The following is a 19,443-nucleotide window of genomic DNA, read 5'->3' on the forward strand; positions in this document are numbered from 1 at the left end:
CACCTGAGCCTTGTGCTTTAAAGTGTCTTGCCCGTCCCTCCCTGCTTTCCTGTGCTTTGGCATAAGTTTGCTTCTTTCTCTTAGCAGCGTTGCTTTGTGTACTGTTTTTGCATCTGAGCCGTGTTAGTACTGTAGCATTTGTGGGGTTTTTGTTTGTTTGTTGTTTTGGTTTAGTTTGGTTTTTTGAGACAGGGTTCCTCTGTGTAGCCTTGGCCGTCCTGGACTCCGTTTGTAGACCAGGCTGGCCTTGAACTCACAGTGATCCACCTGTCTCTGCCTCCCAAGTGCTGGGATTAAAGGCATGCGCCACCACACCCAGCTGTTTGTTTGCTTTTTATTTTTGTTTTGGCTTTAAGGAATGTTGTTTTTACTAAGCTGAGTTGCCCAATCTAGCCTGAACCAGAGTTCAACTCTGCTGCTTTAGCAGAGTTTGAATTCTACTGCCTTGGCCTTCTGAATGCTGGGACTGTCAGCAGAGGCAGGGACTGGGAGACAACCGAGGAGCCCTTTTAGAGACCTTGGCTGAGGTAACACTGAGGTGCTTCACATTGAAGTTGAGAATTTTAGGACCAGTGAACATGAAGCAGAGGTGGGATTTGTTAAGATTATTGTTAATTTATTCTCTTTTTCTTTTTGTTTTGTTTTGTTTTTTGAGACAGGGTTTCTCTGTGTAGCCCTGGCTATCCTGGACTCACTTTGTAGACCAGGCTGGCCTTGAACCCACAGAGAACCGCCTCCTGGGTGCTGGGATTAGAGGCGTGCCCCACTGCCCTGCCCTATTCTCTTTCTCTCCTTTCTAAAACAGGGTCTCATATAGTCCGGGTTGGTCTCAAACCTGCTGTATAGCCAAGGATGATCTCGAACCTTTGACTCTCTTGTCTCCACCTCTCAAGTGATTGAGTGATAGGCCTGCACTTCTCCCTCTGACAAGAGAGATTTTAATATAGAAGCATGGGTCTTAAGTGAAACAAGGGTGCTTCAGAAGGACAGCACCCATACGTGGGTGTGGGCTTACATGGGAGAGTCGCATTTGAATGAACTGGTGCCTTCTGAAGTTTGCATTCTCAGGGTTTCACTGTGTAGCTCAGGCTAGCCTGAAACCCACACCACCTCCATCTTCCCTCCTGATGGCCCACCATTCCTTTCCTATTTTTTATTTTCAAGTAGATGAGATCATTGAGTAATACAACAATTTCTGAGCTGTTATTGACAGTATGTCAGGGTGATAAGATTAAAAACAGGTCAGAGGAGTGTAGGTCACACAATTTAGACCTGACTGTAAACACGGTTTGTGACCCTGTTTGTGAGAATCCCAGAAAGTTACAGCTTTAGAGATGAGGTAGAAAGAAAGTTAGGCTCAACAGTCATACATGTTTTCATTGTAACATGATCCCTTGTCATTTTAACACTTTTTAAAATAGAATTATCGGGGCCGGAGAGATGGCTCAGTGGTTAAGAGCACTGCCTGCTCTTCTAAAGGACCCTGGTTCAATTACCAGCACCCACAATGGCAGCTCATGGCTATCTCTGACTCCAAGATCTGACACCCCTACACGAGCACATGCACATAAATTAAAATTAAATAAAATATTAAAAAATAAAATAAAATAGAATTATCAGCTGGGCATGAGCACGCCTGTAATCCTAGCACTTGGGGAGGCAGAGGCAGGCGGGTCTCTGTGAGTTCAAAGCCAGCCTGGTCTACAAAGCGAGTCCAGGACAGCCAGGGCTATACGGAGAAACCCTGTCTCAAAAACAAAACAAAACCAAACAAACAACAACAACAAAAAGATAAAATAAAATTACCATTTTTTGGTAAAATTAGTTGAATTTTTACTTCTTTTTTTTAAAAAAAAAAGAATTACTATTTTTAATTATGTGTATCTGTATGTAAGTGTGTGAGTGCAGGTGCCAAGGAGATTAGAGATGTTGGATCTCTAGGAACTGTCTGACAAGCCAGGTGGTGGGTGGCGCACGCCTTTAATCCCAGCACTTGGGAGGCAGAGGCAGGAGGATCTCTGTGAGTTCGAGGCCAGCCTCGTCTACAGAGAGAGTTCCAGGACAGCTAGAGCTGTTACACAGAGAGACCCTGCCTGAGTGGGGAAAGACAAAAAGAGAGAGAGCCATCTGACATGGGCCCTGGGAATCAAACTTGGTTCCCCTGGAAGAGCAGAAAGTGCTCTTGGCAACTGCTGAGCTTTAGCTTCAGCCTTTAACGTTACTCCCTTTTTTCTTTAAGATTTCTTTTTATTTTGTATATGAGTATTTTGCCTGCATGTATGTTGGTGCACCACGTGTGTGTAATGCCCACAAAGATCCAAAAGGGGTGGAATTCCCTGGAACTGAATTATAAATGGTGGTTAGCCACTATGTGGGTGCTGGAACCCAGTTTCTCTGCAGGAGCAGCAAGTTGCTTTTGACTGCTGCTCCGTTCTCTAGCCCCTATTTTAACATTTTTATTTGGAGTGTCTACATTAGCTGGGCAGTGGTGGCACACTGCTCTACAATTCCAGGACACCCTGTCTCAAAACTCCACAGCACCACCACAAGTCTCTATTAGAAAGGATTATTGTCTCAATATATGTAGTCTTCACAGTTTGCCAAAATGTTTTGACTATCAGTAGATGAAAGACTTCAACTAGATGGGCAGTGAGGGGCCCCTTCCCTGCTGCGTCTCTCTAATTGCCTCCATCTTTGTCTTGCCTCAGGATCACGAGCCTTGCCATCATGCCCTGCTTGTTTTCTGTCGAGAAGAGATAAATACTAGTGGGCTGTCAGAAGATCTTTCCTAGGAAGCATTTGGTGTCTGAGATTTAATTTGCTCTGCACCTTTCCCATTTAGTACTCTCCGTACTGCAGTATAAATGTTGCTGGTGCTCCGTGCGTTGTTTTAGTTTTCCAGCTTTGGTAAGGGGTGAAGGGAATACTGTGTATTTTCCAGTTGTCATCACCTGGCAGTTTCACAGGTTCTGAGGCACAGCACAGCTGTAAGCCAGTAATTGTATTCACATGAGTAGCTGAGTTCAGATGTGGCATGTCTCTTTTATGGAAAAGGCTGACAAATACATGCTCTTTGACAGTTTGTATACAGCATATAGTTACACAGAAAACAGGTGAGAACTGCTGAAAGGTAAGTTCTTAACATTTAAAGAGACATTTTAAACTTCATTAAGCAGCATGGGAGTTGTTTGTACTAAGGAAAATGAAGGCCTTCTGTTAGACAGGTTCGTCTCATTAGCCATATGCTACAAGATACAGACTGTACAGAGCCCATGGGCTCAGCCTGCCAAGGACTCAGAGAAGAAAGAAGTGCCCTTTGATCCTCTGTTTAGAGAGTATTTGCTCAGTGTTTGCATTTTCTCAAACTTTACAAATTAACGAGGTTAAACTATCCACCTTTCTTTACAGAGTACTCATGACACATTGTTTTCTTTGTGCATTTTGGGATGGCAACCCCCTTTGCATCTGAGTGGGGGAAAGGCCATTATATTTCATTGAAAGCCTTAGGCTACTTACTTTTTTCAAGGGTTTTCTTTCATTTATGGAGAGTTTTCCTAGAAAAGTTATTTTTTAGCTTTACTTGGAAATGATTGCATATACTTTATAGAATGTGTTTGAAATAAAGACAAGTACAAATAGAGTTAGAGTTTGTGACCGTGGTTATGAGAATCCCAGAAAATTACAGCTTTAGAGATGAGGCAGAAAGTTTGGCTCCAACGGTCATACATGTTTTCATTGTAACATGATCCCTTCTCATTTTAAGACTTTTTAAAATAAAATTATCAGCTGGGCACAGTAGAGCACACCTTTGATCCCAGCACTCGGGAGGCAGAGGCAGGTGGATCTCTGTGAGTTCGAGGCCAGCCTGGTGTACAAAATGAGCCCAGAACAATCAAGTCTACACCGAGAAACCCTGTCTTGAAAAATAAACAAATGAACACCAAATAGATTTAGCCAAAATGCTGCTAACCAAAGCCTATTATTTCCAGATGACTGCCAGCAGCAAGTGGCAACAGCAGTGTGGAGACTAAGTAGGAAGCAGGGTGTATGTCATAAAGCAGCGCTGGCCGAGTTTTATCGAGATACATTCTTCTCGTTCCTGGGATTCCACAGTATGCCAAGGCCGGGAAGATGGCGTCTGGCTTCTCAGCCCCGCGGCCCCCAGCCTTTCGTCCTCCTGCTATAGGAAGTTACCCTTCTTCCCCATGGCTTATGAGGAAGGCTGGGAACCAGCTCAGCTGTTCTATGTGTGACCTGTTCTTCTTTGGCTTTTCACTGGTGTTGCTTTTCATTTTCTTTCTATGGTCTTGCTTTTTCCTGAGGAGCTTGTTCCATAATGACCTCATTTTATTTGACAATAATTTACATACTTGAATGTTTTTGTTTTTCAACACTGAGTTTCTCTGTGTAATCATGGCTGTCCTGGAACTCATTCTTTAGACCAGGCTGGCCTCGAACTCAGAGATTTGCCTGCCTCTGCCTCCCAAGTGCTGGGATTAAAGGTGTGTGCCATCACCGCCCAGTTTCATGTTTGAATTTTTTTTTAGAACTTGGGTCAGTTACAGTACATTGTATTTTCATTCACATAGAAAGAGAAAACAAATTCCTGCAAATTATCCTGTTCTCCGTATGTGTGGCATGTCATGTGTGAGAGTTCAAATACACATAACATTTATAGGATTCATTTACTTTTGCTAAAAGGAAAGAAAACTGAACTAAGGATATCTCTACACTTTCACCCTAAAAAATTATGGAGAAAACCTACCCTTTAAAGCACTGTGACATAGAGGTTGGAGAGATAGCTCAGAGGTGAAGAGCACTGACTGCTCTTCCAGAGGTCCTGAGTTCAAGTCCAAGCAACGACATGGTGGCTCACAGCCGCCTTCTGGCATGCAGGTGTACATGCAGTTAGAGCACTGTATACATAACAATAAATAAAACTTTTAAAAGCAGTTTGGTATAAGAAGACATGTATAAGTACTGTGCTGGGTATGGGAGGCCATTTGGTGTCCCCTTTAATTGTTCTCTTTCTTATTTTGGAGGCATGGTCCTCACTGAGGCAGCCAGCGAGTTCTAGGGTGGGTCTGCCTTCCTCTGCTTTACCGAGCACTGAGCTTATAGCTGTGGAGGAGCGCACCCTGCACAGTGCCCAGGCTGAGGTCCGCATGCCCTCTTGGTGAAGGGTTATTTTTATTACCTGGCATGCACTCTACTCATTCTCTGCTGGTGTCTAAGGTTTCATGTTGCTCAGAATCTTCATGTCCCATAACTTTTTGAGCAGATAAAGACTTTTAAAAGTATCCAACCAAGTAGTTACTAATTATTAACACTCGGCACTGATCAATATTTTGGTTCGAGAAGATGGAAGGATCACTGGTTCTGAGGTCTTGCTTATGGCTCTGTGGGTGAAGGTCTTTGTGTGAGGTCTTTATAACTACCTTGCTTTTATCATGGATGGATATTTTGTTCATCGAGAGGCCTTCATTTCACAGATCTGAAACCACCCTTCTGTTGACAGGTGTTTGGCTCCTCATTTTCCAACCACTTTATTCCGTGCACTCTGTCAAGCCACTCAGGAACCTTGAACCCACCAGTCTCTTCACATTTTTTTATCCAGTATCTTCATTACCTCACACCTTTCTGCCTGGTTTCAACTTGTGGTCTTTCCACTACAGTCATCATATTGTGTGTACTTTGCCTGCTTCCTCCTCTTCTGTCTGAAGGCAACTACCAAACCAGTGAAAGAAACCATGAAGTCAACTGACTTCCTCACTGCTGTGCCTGTCAGTCATTCAACACCGACACCTAATTGTGACAGTGGTGGCTTTATTAACCACTTAGGTCTTTCACTGAAAAGTTCTTCACTGGTTGTTCGGCTTGGCGTTAGTTGACCTTACATATTTGATTTGACCTTCTTTTTAAATATATTCAGCCTTGGACATTGAAGCCAGGAGTAACTGCCAGTAGAAAAAACAACAAAGATACAAAGCAAAGACAGCTGTGTGCAGGCTGGACTTGTCATTTGTCAGATTAGATTAGAATTCCAGGTTTTGATTTCTGTTTGTTTGGTTGCTTTAATTTCTAAGAGCAGTCATGTGTTTGCTATGAATCTTTCTATACCGAGTTGCTGATGTGTCTAAAACTGGTGTCTCTATTACTTCCAGGAACTGTTGTGGCTAAAAGAGAAATGGTTGGTTTTTATAAATGTCTCCTGTGTCCAGTGATTCTCAGTAATAACATGGCTAAGGCAAATAGTAGCAACGTAACAGGGCGTTAGGAATGAGTCTATCTCACTGTCCTTGATTTGGGCTGATTGGCTCTGATGATGGGAGGTGTGTTCTGTGAGGACTTGGAAGTCTGAGAAGCCCTGTGTGTGGGCTCTTTACATAGGAGACCTTTTCATTTTGTACTTCAGTGTTTGCAGGCAACCAAGGCAGGGGGAAACAAAATGAGATTGTGAACATACTGGAAAGGACTTTCCTGTTTTCACCACAGAGACTGTTATTTAATATTAAAATTTTGGCAGGTTTTTTGAGTTGTCTCTTTTCTTTGACAGTAATAAATATGACTGTTGTTCCAGCATCATTTTCTTACTATTGTTGAATAAGATGGTCATGACTTCATGCAGAGCATTAAGGTATTGCTTGACCCAAACAAATTAGTAGTGATATGTTTAGAAATTCCTAACATTTTGCCAAGCGTAGCTGTCTTACCCAGTCTTTCATTCATTTCAACAAATAGTCATTATTTGGTGTCTGCTGCTCAGGACATACTGCCAGGAGTCAAGCAGACCAAACGGCTCTTGCTCCAGAGTTTCTCATCTTCAGTATAGAGGAGCTAAAGGTGGTAAGCTCGGTGAAGAAGCCATGCGTATGTATGAAGGAAGGCCAGGTTTGCTCCCTAGTATCTGAGTTGCACTTGGAGTAAACAGGTGAAGGAGGCAGCTATGAAATCACCCATGGAAACATATTCTAGGCAGAGGGAAGAGCCAGTGCACAGTCCGTAGAGTTTGATTGATGTTCTTACCCATATAGAAATCTGTATCTAGGCCAAAACAAATACCAACTGTCCTGATTTTGCTATCAGGATATTAAAAGCCTCTGAAAGTGAAGTGGAGAATGTCCCTCGTTTCCTTTTCTCTGACAGCAGCTACATTACACTAAGGCCACTTCAAAGGTATGGCAGCTTAGGTTTTTACAAGTGCAAATCCACCTACAAATGGTGTTTGTTTGTTTGTTTTTTATGAAGGCTGGCTGATTTTCCACAGCCAGTGCTCTTCTAAGAACTGACCTATTGGATATGAATTCACAGACAGTTCTCTCTCCCTCCTTCCGTCTCTCTCTTTCCCCTTCCCTCTCCCTTTCTTGTTAACAAACAAACAAACAAACAAAAAACCCAAAACCAACCAACCAAAAAAAAAAAAACCATATGGAAACCCACAACTGTAGAAGTTTTGAAAATTTCATTTGTATCCACGTGTAGTGATGCACACTTTCTTTCAGTCAGCACTCCAGAGGCAGAGGCAGGCAGATCTCTGTGAGTTCAAGGTCACCTGGTCGGTGTAGTGAGTTCCAAGACAAACCAATGAACAAAAACCACATCTATACAGCAACATAAAAATACCCCTAATACCCCTATTAGACACCTGCTAGAGGCCAACAAATAGGAGCCCCAGTGCCAGAAATATTCCGAAGACCCCCTAGACACTACGGCTGTTGTCATTACTCCTCGTTGCCTTCTCATGCTTGAGTGATGCCCGGTGTCAAGACACTTTAGGTTTGAGTCACAGACCATGGAGAAGCCAGCTGGTACTGACCTGGAAACTTTATCTCTACTGGGAAGTTTTCATGAAAGTGTGTAAACTGCTTTAGGTGCTACTAGAAAAGAAAAGTAAGCACTGGTCACACCTGGCTGTGAACTCTTCCAGTTACAACCATGATAGGCCTGGCGTAAGTGCCTACTGGTGCAGTAGTGGAGCACAAGCCATGGGTCCCCAACCACTTTGTGCTCTGGTTTATGGCCCATCCCTGCACCACTGTTGGACTGAGAACCTGTAGAGGACAGGATGGAGGCCCTGAGAGATGCTACTACTATTACTAACTGACTCCTAATGCCTTTCAGTTATCCCCACCCCTACATCTCAGGGACCGGTGTGGAAAGAGGTGAGTGGGAGGGGGGGGGGAGCACCAAGGGGGGGGAGAAGAGACAGAAACAGACAAGGAGCCAGTGTCTTCTGACGCAGGAGGGCAGCTGCTCCTGTGAACTTGCAGTGGTTATGACAGCATGCACAAGACCTTCAGTCCGAGCCAGAAGAGGAAGTGAGCATGAGGTTCTGCCCTAGCAGAGGTGCTATTGCCAACAGTTAGCTGCTGGGCAAGAAAGGGTCAGTTTTCTCTAAGAGTAAAGCCCCTGCAAGTCTGTTGTGCTCTAGTGGAAGGCCACACACCCAAGAACATTGACAGGTGGTGGGGTGGGGGCAACTTTGCTTTTGTTTTGATTTTGGTTTTGGTTTTGGTTTTGGTTTTTCGAAACTGGGTTTCTCTGTATAGCCCTGGCTGTCCTAGACTCACTTTGTAGACCAGGCTGGCCTCGAACTCACAGCTATCCACCTGCCTCTGCCTCCCGAGAGCTGGGATTAAAGGCGTGTGTCACCACGCAGGCATCAGCTTTGTTTTTTTAAGAGAGGTTCTTGCTGAGGCCTGGGCTTGAACAGTTAAGCTGGGCAAGCGAGTCCCAGGGATTGACCTGCCTTCACCTCCTCAGCCCTGGGATTACAACGCACACCACACCCGGGTTAAGAGCTCTTGTTGCTGTTGCAGAGGAGCTACAGCCACATGCTGTTCACAACTATTCCCTAATGTATGGACCCCAAACACTCATGTGGTGACAAAGATACATGGAGGCAAAATACTCATAAACTACAATCAATCAATCTAAAATAAATAGATAAATAAATTTAGAACCTGCCCACTTTCCGGCCTGTTCCATAAGTGCTATAGCTCAAACTCCCTTACACTTGCACAGCAAGCCCTTTGCTGACTGAATTCTTTGTGCAGCCATGCCTGACAGGATAGTCATGTCAGTGTGAACAGTGCTGCCCAGGAAGTAGACATGCACAGCGCAGCTCTGGAAGGCTGGGAGAGCGGCATTGCCTATGCTGCTCTCAATGTGAAGCTGTTGCACAAATACTTGAGGTGGTTTTTCAGGTGTGTCATTGGCCTGGAATTTGCCAGCTGTGCAAGGCTGACTAGCCAGCACGGCACACTGATCCACGTGTCTGTCCTTTCTAGGGCTGAGACTGAAAGTGTGCTGCCATACCTGGCTTTTTACATAGATTTTAGGGAGTAAACCGAGATCTTTACAACTGAGCTCTCTGCCCCCCCACCCCACCCCTGAATCTTGGTTTTGAAGGGCTCTAGACTTGGCCAAGATGGTAAAAATCAGGCTGAAAAGAAGTAAATGTCAGTGCCCACCTGTGATACAGAGTTGCTGGCTGGAACAGCTGCTGTATCCTTGGAGTGAAGGGCTTGGCTGGCTGTCTCATGTCAACTTTGGATGGCTGCGTTCTGTGTTAAGATGCAGGAGTCCACTATAGAAGTAGAAGGGCCCGGTGGTGGCTTGGGGAGAACTATCTTTAAATGTCAGTTCTGCTACATAGTTGGTGTGGGTGAAAGCAACCTGCCTATGGCCTGACTGCAGCATCCCATCCCTCCTGAACACATTGTACTTTGTTTTTATTGCTGCTTGTTGGTTTCCTGCTCCTAAGCCAAGACATTAGGCAGTTAAAATAGCTTCCTTAGTTGAAACTCAGTGTTTGTCTTAAAGGCCACTACTCTGCCCTCCCATGTTGTTGCAAATTGTTACTTTTGTCTTTCCTGGTAAAGGCTTCTCAAACCTTTCTTCCAGCACATTTTCTTGCACTTAAAATTTTCATCTCTGTATTTAGTTTAAAAGGTACTACCAGCTGCCAGGGAAGTTCATTGGTGCCTTAAGCTCTTTATGTTGTGGTCATTTTCTGCTACCCTCTCATTTTAGTTTTGCTTTGAATTACTTTTGTTTTTTAGGTTGATTTGTGAAATGTCTAGTAGTTCTTGGTTGGAAAATAATTTAAAAACAGAGCTGTTTACACCATCTAGGCTGAGGGCATAACCTTGTTCAAGAAGCTTACTGTTTAAAGTGAGGTTTACTGATTAATTTGCTTTGTCTTTTAGGGGGGGTGATTTTAATTGGCTGTAGAATAAGTAATTTGTAAGTCATATCCTGCCTCCCTATATGTATGGATTTCTTAGGTAGCATCTCCTTGTCCATAGCACACTTGGACTATTGTATTGTGTTTCTGTTTGATACAATATTTTGTTCTGACTTTATTTAGGGTGGGGGGTTTCAAGACAGGGTTTCCCTGTGTAGCCTTGGCTGTCTTAGACTCATTTTGTAGACCAGACTGGTCTCAGATTACAGCAATCCACCTGCCTCTGCCTCCCGAGTGCTGGGATTAAAGGTGTGCACCACCATGCCCAGCTGTTCTGACTTTGTTTTACATGACATCCTAAGGAGAGGAAAAAATAGAATTACTAAAACTCTGTTCGACAGTAACTATTAGAACTAGAATAGGCTCTGGGATAGGTGAAGCCTTTGATTAGGAAATAGGACTGCCTTTTTCAAGTTGCCTATGGGGGTTTTGTTGGCTTGTGTTTGAGGGCTTTTTTGAGTGTTGTTTTGGGTTTTGGGGGGGTGTTTTTATTTTTGAGCTAAGGTATCACTTTATAGGCTAGTCTTGGAATTCACTAGGTTGGCCCCGAATTCAGAAGGTCATGCCTTAGCCTCCCAAGTGCTGAGATTATGGTTATGAGGCACCATGTCTGGCTACGGCAAAAGACTTGCCATGTTCTGTGATGGTACATGCAGTGCTTGTTCATGGAAAGTCAGAACTTGAAAGCAGTGACCACACTGAAAGCAATCCAGAGAGAGCAAAGGTGAAGAAGTGTTCATTTACAGGGCAGGTAAATAAGTCAGCTATTTTGTTGCTTTGCTTTTCTAAATGTTAACACATTATGTATTTTGTACCTCTTTTAACAATGGGAGGGTAGAGTGCTTTGGGGAGTGCTCCCTGGGGAGTGTTCAGGGGGTCTGACATGGGTATCTTTCTTTTTTAGGAAACTGATAATGGGAAGTCTCACAGTTCGGTATTTCTGCTATGGGTGTCTTTTTACATCTGCTACCTGGACAGTTCTGCTTTTCATTTATTTCAATTTCAGTGAAGTGACTCAGCCCCTTAAGAATGTGCCCATCAAGGGGTCTGGGCCCCACGGACCATTTCCCAAAAAATTCTACCCACGTTTTACTCGAGGTCCAGGTCGAGTATTAGATCCACAGTTCAAAGCGAACAGAATCGACGATTTGATGAATAATCACATGGACGATCCAGATAAAGGCCTCTCAAAATCCTCCTCTGAGCTGGGTAAGTGGTCTGGTCTGTACTCTTTAGGTCATGTGATGCTCAAGACTAGGCATGTCCTGTTGTTCCCATATGTTACATGGTTTTAATTAAATCTGTACAGGAGCTGCTCACGGGGAAGCTGTTTAAGCGCTGAACCCAAAGATCACAAGAGCCTTTTCTATTTTTTAATTTTAGGTTTTAGAGAGAGACAGGGTTTCTCTGTGTAGCCTTGGTTGTCCTGTGCTCACTTTGTGGACCAGGCTGGCCTCGAACTCACAGTGGTCCACCTGCCTGCCTCTGCCTCCCCAAGTGCTAGGACTAAAGGCGTGCATCATCAAGCCTGGCAAGACCCCTTTTTAATACAAAAACGTGTGTGTAAATTTTTGTGGGGCATGGATATATTAAAAAAACTGGATGAGATTGGGACCTGCTGGGGTCCATTGGGATCTAATAATCTGTTGCTTTTATGGAACATTATCTGTATTTTTTTCCTCTGGCCACAGATAAATTTGTCTTGTGGTTGTAATAAAATGTTTTTTTGTAAGTTTGTTTATTTGGGGTTTTTTGTTTTTGAGACAGGGTCTCACTATGTATCCCTAGCTGGCCTGGAACTCACTATGTAGTCCAGGACAGAAATCTGCCTGCCTCTATTTCCTTCTGGGATTAAAGGTATGTGTGCCAATACATAATAAAATGTTCTTAGGATAATGGTTTTGAGCAGGTGTTCATAGTGAAGACACACTGGGTTTGCATTTAGTTGATAAGAACCTGATGTTAGCTTGAGTTTCTTCATTTGAACCCTGAAACTGCGGACAGTCCGTTTGAAAAATATGGTTGTATACTCTGACTGTCGCGGTGAAGGCAAGGCTTCTGGGGGACCGTCATGTCATAATGTCTCTCTTGTGATCGTCTCTTTCAGGTGTCAGGCACTGACTAATTTCACTCTCTTTCAGGTATGATTTTCAATGAACGCGATCAAGAATTGAGAGACCTGGGCTACCAGAAACATGCCTTTAATATGCTTATTAGTAACCGCTTGGGGTACCACCGAGAAGTGCCAGACACCAGGAATGCAGAGTATGTTCCTTGTTAGTTTCTGATGAGTTCTAGGGACTGTGTTAATGCCTGTGTGAGTGCTGAAGGGCAGTGTTCAGTTTCTCACTTAGTGTTTCTCACATCAGAACAGTGAGCTGCATCCCACACCTGCTACCCTTGAAGCAGCTGGTCTGAGAGTATTGTGATGCAGTTTGCTGTCCGTCCTTGTACATTCCAAGTTAATAACCTGAACCTAAAATAGTTATTTAATTAATGGCAACAAGGAATTAAAGCTAGTGAATGACTATCTTTTTCATAAAATGTTGTACTTTATTAATTTCTTTCTTTCAAAGGCTTTTTGTTCATGTAGTCTGTCATACCACAGACAGATGTTTGCTGAGCCTCCAGTTTGCCATCAGTACATAGGCCTGGACAGAATAGGATGTAGCTCTTGGGTTCACAGGGCTGAGTCTAGTTAAGGCAGGTGAGGAAACAAGTTCTTGCAGGACCATGAGGCATGCTTCGATAGAGGCTGGTGGAACAGGCTGGAGTGCTCTCACTGTAGGAGGGAGGCCTTCCCACATGTAGAGACCGCAGAGAAGGAGTTCGGTGTGTTGAAGGGGCTGACCCTCATCAACTTTGGTTGATGGATGGAGACTCATAGGAGGCTGGAACTAGGTGAGACAGACTGGAGGGCTGCGAGGCTGAAGGGAAGAAGTCAGGGCCATGGAATTTATCCCCCACCCCCTTTGTTTTTGTTTTGTTTGTTTTTTGAGATAGGGTTTTTCTAGACCTGCGGTCCTGGACTCTATTTGTAGACCAGACTGGCCTTGAACTCACAAAGATCTGCCTGCCTCCGCCTCCCGAGTGCTGGGATTAAAGGTGTGCGGCACCTTTAGGCTGCTGTTGACTAGCTCTCCTGTTGCTCAAAGCCACCTATCACGTAATTATTGTGTCCATGAAGGCTCTTCTGTCATCTAAGAATACCACAATTTACTCAAATCCTTTTAACATTATTAGGTAAAAACTAGAAATTTCAAAGACAAAGTTGTACTACTGTGTTTAACTCCAGTGCTGCACATGCAGTAACTTCATGAACAACAGCTCATTATGTGACTTCTCTATCCCAAGGAAGAAACCAAGTGTTAAAAGTAATATTATTGACATGGCGCAAAGCAAAGAGTAAACCACAGTGTTTTCATAAATGCTTAAAATCACTACACTGCAAGAAAGAAACGGAACAAGGTGGCAGGAAATAACCCAAGACTAGATTTTCTTGTTTTGATTGTTAAAGGTGTAGGGGGAAGTCCTACCCGACTGACCTGCCAGCTGCTAGTGTTGTGATCTGTTTCTACAATGAAGCCTTCTCTGCCTTGCTGCGCACTGTGCACAGTGTTGTTGACCGCACGCCAGCTCATCTTCTCCATGAGGTCATCCTTGTGGACGACAACAGTGACTTTGGTAAGTGATGCTCTGAGTGGCCACAGTTCCTCGAGGTTCTTGTTCACTGTGTGGTGTAGCCACAGCTGAGCCTACTTTACAGCCTGCCCATTGGTTATAGGATGGTTTGGAAGTTCTTTATCTTTGTCATCTGTTTACAGTGTTATCCAAATATGCCCCTGGGAATTTCCCCTTGGCTTGCTTTAAAAAATGTCCATTATGAGCCAGGCGTGGTGGCATACACATTTAATCCCAGCACTCTGGAGGCAGAGGCAGGAGGCACTAAAAGGGCAGCCTGGTCTACAAAGAGAGTTCCAGGACAGCCAGGACCACACAGAGAAACCCTGTGCTCCCTTTAGAGCTATACTTTGTCTTTGTGCCTCTGTAACTCTTCTCTGGTATCTGGTAGCCTCTGATTTTGTCAATTCAAACGTATGATGTAAATGGATATGTAGTATGTGCCCTTCTGAGATTGGCACCTTTTACTTGGCACAGTGCTCTGGACCGTGCTTCTAGAGTAGGTCTGCTACACCAGTTATTTCCAGAATAGAGTGGACTGCATTCAGAAAGCTTTTAGATGTTATCTGAATGCAGTGTTCTGAGAATCACACTATACACCTTTCTTTAGCTGTAGATTTTTACAAAGAAAGGTTTTCTACTGCTCAGCTCTTAGCCCTCTTCAAGGTGAGTGAGATCCATTTTACTGAGGTGGCAATACAAGAATAAATGATGTAGCCAGGCATGGTAGTATGTTGTTTTAAGTGAAAATCCCAAACATTCTATTTTACCAATAAAGACCCAGGAGCCAGATGCTGGGGTGAAAACCTGCTAGCTCAGAAAGGCAGAGAAAGGACGCAGCTGACCTTCTTACTCAACTCACAATGGAAAGGGCCCAAAAGGCTCACTAACTCAGCTGACAGCCCAGGAAGAAAAGGCCAAAGCACCCAAGGCCAAAGGCTTGCTAGCTCAAAGCCCAAAAAGCCAAAGGCCAAGGAGCTGAGGAGCTCAAGTGCTAGAGAGCTCAAGAGCACCCCTACACGCTGCCTTAAGTACTGTTCAACTCAACGGTCCCGTCAGCTGGTTTCTTGCTCTACCTCTTGACCTAGGGTTAACTTTATTAAATACTGTGTATAGAAAGCTCTCGGATTAAGGATGTGTGCTAGGGCTCAACCAGATAAACAAAAGACAGGTTATCTCAGGAATCACAATGGAATCCTGTAACAGTGGCACACACCTTTAGTCCTAACACTCCAGAGGCGGAGGCAGGGGGATCTGTGAGTTCGAGGCCAGTCTGGCATACAAAGTGAGTTCCAGGACAGCCATGGCTACACAGAGAAACCCTGTCTCAAAAACCAACTAAACAGACAAACAAACAAAGTGGCTTTTGCTTAGGACCTTGTTTGAGTAGTAGAGTTGAGGATACGCCTAGCTGCCAGCTTCCAGCCTTCTCCATTAGCACAGCATTGCAGACCAGTGATGGAGTGGCCTGGAGACATTTTCCACACACTCAGCATCTCTTTAGACCCTCTGTAGCTCCAGTAGAGCTGTATACACTTATGGACTGACAAATGAACACAACACCCATGAGACCATAATACTTACACCTGTGTAAATATAGATGCTTTATGGGAGAAATTTTAGAAAAGTTCATAGACACCAAAATTCACCTTTTTTTTGGTTTGTTTGATTTGTTTTGTTTTTTGAGACAGGGTCTCTCTTTGTAGTTGTGGTTGTCCTAGAAGTTGCTATGTAGACCAGGCTGGCCTCGAACTCCGAGATCTGCCGGTCTTCACCTCCCAAGTGCTGGAGTTAAAGGTGTGCAAAACCTCCCCTGGCTTGGACTTCTTTTTTAAAGACAAGAGTCTCTTTGTAGTCTAGGCTGGCCTCAAGTGACTGTCAAACCAAAGTGGGCATTGAACTTACAACAGTCCTCCTGCCTCAGCCGTGAGTGCTGGGATCGCAGGCAAGAGCCTTCACATTTGGCTTCATTTCAGACAGTCAATGGAAATACACATCTAAGGCAGCAGTTCCCCTTGGCTGGGCTCCAGCTTTCACTGGGTCATTTCCCTCCTACAGAGGGCACTGGGATGCTTTACAGTGAGGGAAAACCCAACACATTGATCACTGGTAGATTTTGGCACACGTGGCAGATACAGCTTTAGAAATAGCTGCCTTGGTAGATGTCTCATATAGTATGAGTAATTGTGGAACTGTTCTTTGTAGATGATTTAAAAGGAGAATTAGATGAGTATATCCAAAGATACCTGCCTGCGAAAGTCAAGGTCATAAGAAATATGAACCGTGAGGGGTTGATCCGAGGAAGAATGATTGGAGCAGCGCATGCTACAGGTATATCCATCCACCCTGTGGCTCTGTGCTGTTGGAAACCTCCAGGGACCCACAAGAAGCCAGGCATTTTAGTTAGTGTTTTGTTGCTGTGAAGAGACACCATGATCAAGGCAACTTATAAAGAAAGCATTTAATTTATGGCTTATGGTTTTAGAGGGTTATTCGATGGCCATTATGGCAAGGAACATGACAGCAGGCAGGCAGGCATGGGCTGTTGAAACCTCAGAGTCCACCTCCAGTGACACACTTCCTCTGACAAGGCCACACCCCCTAGCCCTTCCCAAACACTTCCACTCGATGGGGGCATTCTCCTTCAATCCAAGGCACCATGCTTTCATGTGCTTTGCCTGAAGGAATGAAGAAGCTTTTTATGTTTGGAAAGATTTTATAATTCTGACCTGCTGCCCTAAAGCACAGAGCACAGAACTTGCTGCTAGAGCCTTCACTGGCCTGTTTCTGTAGCGGCCTATTGGTTAATTATTGGCCTCTCAAACATGTTTCTTACCTTGCTTTCACAAGAGTAGAAAAGTCCAGGCCAATGCATAATTGTACTTTTAAAAATGTAATGCAGAAATGCTTAAAATCCAAACTGCTTGCCTGGAATTACGCTAATAATTGCTAATGTGGCATGCTCATCTCTGGAGTCAGCATCAGGCTGATTTCCATAACTGTAAACAGTGTTTAGCATTCCTGGTACATGGAGGAAAAAGTCTATGCTGTCACGGGGGAGGGGGGGGTTTCAGGCCTCCATCCTTCACCAGATGCTAATCTCCCCAGCAAAGCAGAAAATGTACCAGATTCAGTTCTGCAGAAAATACACTTTCGTGACTCCCTTTCATTCCTTTTGATTGTTGGGGTTTTTTTTGTTTTTTGTTTGTTTGTTTGTTTGTTTGTTTTTGGTTTTTTTTTTTTTTGGTCCCAGGCTGGCTTCATACTTGTTATGTAGCTGAGGATGATCTTGACCTCTGGGTCCCTCCTTCTCCTTCCCAGGTGCTGGGACTACAGACATGTCCCACCACACCTGGATGCACCTCTGTCTGTGCTTACCTAGAAAGATAGAGGTGTAAGGTTGGCATTCCTGATTTTCTTCTATTGATCATGACTAAAATATTTTCTCTTAAAAATACAAATGAGTTTGTTTAGAGTAGCTCGTGGGCATGTGAGAAGTCATGAGTGCAGCCTCATTGTGGTGTCACCTTCCCCGCTGTGAGCTGTTCTCTTCAGAACACTCCTCCCCCCCCAACACACACACACCCAGGGTCTGTGATGATAAGCACTGGGTGCTGCCAGCCCACTCTAGCTATGACCCATTGCCTTGTGGGCTTGATTGGAACTTCACTTTTGGAGTTTTGTCTTTTTCTTTAAAAACCTGCCGTGACCTGAAGCAGTGGACAGGAAAGGAGAGCAGCCCGTCTGTGGCAGTCAGAGCCGGTGCCGTGCGGTCAGAGTGCTACAGCTGCCTCTCTAGGACTGCAGCCAGAGACTAAGCTAGCTGGCTGTGCTGGCGCACCGAAGGTGGTGAGCTGGAGTTGGAGGCCAGCCTGGTCTACAGAGTGAGTCCAGGGCAGCCAAGGCTACACTGAGACACCCTGTCTTGAAAAACAAAAACAAAAAGACCCACGAACAACAACAGGCCTCAACCTCGATCACATTTATCAAAGGGTTTCAAAGATAACAAGATGAAATTTTAGTCCTTTTTATATTCAGCTAACTGGAGGGTTAATCAAGTCCTTAGAGCCCTGTGGAAATGGTAAGATGTGAGCTGGTAGCACAGTGGAGACTCCATGGGAAAAAGATTATGTGTATGGATGGTACCCACTGTGGTTGGCACCGCAGCCTACTCTCCACCCTGCAGGCCCCTCCTCTTTCTAGAAGGTTACCATAGTGCAGCACCGTGGGTGGCAGTGCAGGATGGTCTCCAGCAGGAATGTACTAGGTTAGAGACTAATAAGTGGACTCTACACAGCTGGCCATGTCACTGCACCAGAGCACATTGGGCCTGGCTGTCAGTGGGAGAGGAGCCTTCTGAGTTGCCTGACAGCTTTTTGGGCTCATGCATGTAGTTTGTATCCTCTCTGTGAAAAGTGTACATTTCATAGAAGACTCTTGGCCAGAGGACTTCCTTGAACCCAGCTGGCAGCAGAGAGTGGTTTCTTGGTGGGGGTCGTCATGGTGGCGTCCATGCTGCTCAGCTGTGCCTTAGCCAAGTATGAGGCTCCATTCCCCTGTGTTCTCCTTCACCTCTCCAGGAGAAGTCCTAGTGTTCCTGGACAGCCACTGTGAAGTGAATGTGATGTGGTTACAGCCCTTGCTGGCCATCATCCTTGCGGACCCACACACGGTGGTGTGCCCCGTGATTGACATCATCAGCGCTGACACGCTGGCTTACAGCTCCTCGCCAGTGGTTCGGGGAGGTTTCAACTGGGGGTTGCACTTCAAGTGGGATCTGGTTCCTGAATCTGAGCTGGGAGGAGCTGATGGAGCCACGGCCCCAATAAGGTAAGAGATTGGAAGAGTCAGCCCTGCTAGCCTTTCCTTTAAAAGAGCGTGGTTTAAGGAAAACTGCTTTGTAAGGAACAAACATCTTGACTAAACTTAGCCAGTAAGACATTTTGAAGCCAGGTATGGTGGTGCACATGTTTACTCCCAGAACTTGGGAGGCAGAGGCAGGCAGATCTCTGAGTTCAAGACCAGCCTGGTTTATACAGAGAGATCCAGGGCAGTCAGGGCTAAAAAGAGAGACCCTGTCTCAAAAATACAACCACGAATTTTGTTTTTGTTGGATTATTTGTTTTTTTGAGACAGGGTTTCTCTGTGTAACAGCCCTGGCTGTCCAGAACGCGCTCTGTAGACCAGACTGGCCTCAAACTCAGAGATCTGCCTCCAGAGTATTGAAATTAAAGGGGTGCACCACATGCCTGGCCCAGTAAAGATTCTTAAGTGGTTTAGTTTTGTATAAACCCACCCAAGAGTTAGGAACAAACTGTCAGTGCCCATAAGTGCTGTGAGGTGTGTGAGGGGAGTAGGTAACTGTAGTGCCCTGTGTGCTCTGCTCACCAGACTTGTCTCCTGTTCAACACTGCACAGCTCTTCGTCTGAGACCAGAAGTGTTTTAGAGTTCTATCAGATTGTTTTGTTGCATTTTGGAATATTTACATATCCATGATTGGATGTTTTGGGAT

The 19,443-nt window shown here is 44.7% G+C and overlaps 1 protein-coding gene across 2 annotated transcripts in view; it reads left to right on the top strand.

Moving 5' to 3' along the window:
* Positions 1-19,443, top strand: part of GALNT11 (polypeptide N-acetylgalactosaminyltransferase 11) — a 33,400-nt gene that overhangs the window by 4,901 nt on the left and 9,056 nt on the right. For both annotated transcript variants that reach the window (XM_084787772.1, XM_084787773.1), the window contains exons 2-6: positions 11,154-11,458; positions 12,391-12,514; positions 13,767-13,933; positions 16,136-16,261; positions 18,511-18,760. In XM_084787772.1, coding sequence (XP_084643898.1) covers positions 11,164-11,458; positions 12,391-12,514; positions 13,767-13,933; positions 16,136-16,261; positions 18,511-18,760 — 962 coding nt within the window. In that variant the 5' untranslated portion in view covers positions 11,154-11,163. The remainder of the gene's footprint in view (positions 1-11,153; positions 11,459-12,390; positions 12,515-13,766; positions 13,934-16,135; positions 16,262-18,510; positions 18,761-19,443) is intronic.

The sequence above is a fragment of the Acomys minous genome (assembly GCF_964271855.1).
Source record: "Acomys minous genome assembly, chromosome: 6".
Classification (NCBI taxonomy): Eukaryota; Metazoa; Chordata; class Mammalia; order Rodentia; family Muridae; genus Acomys; species Acomys minous.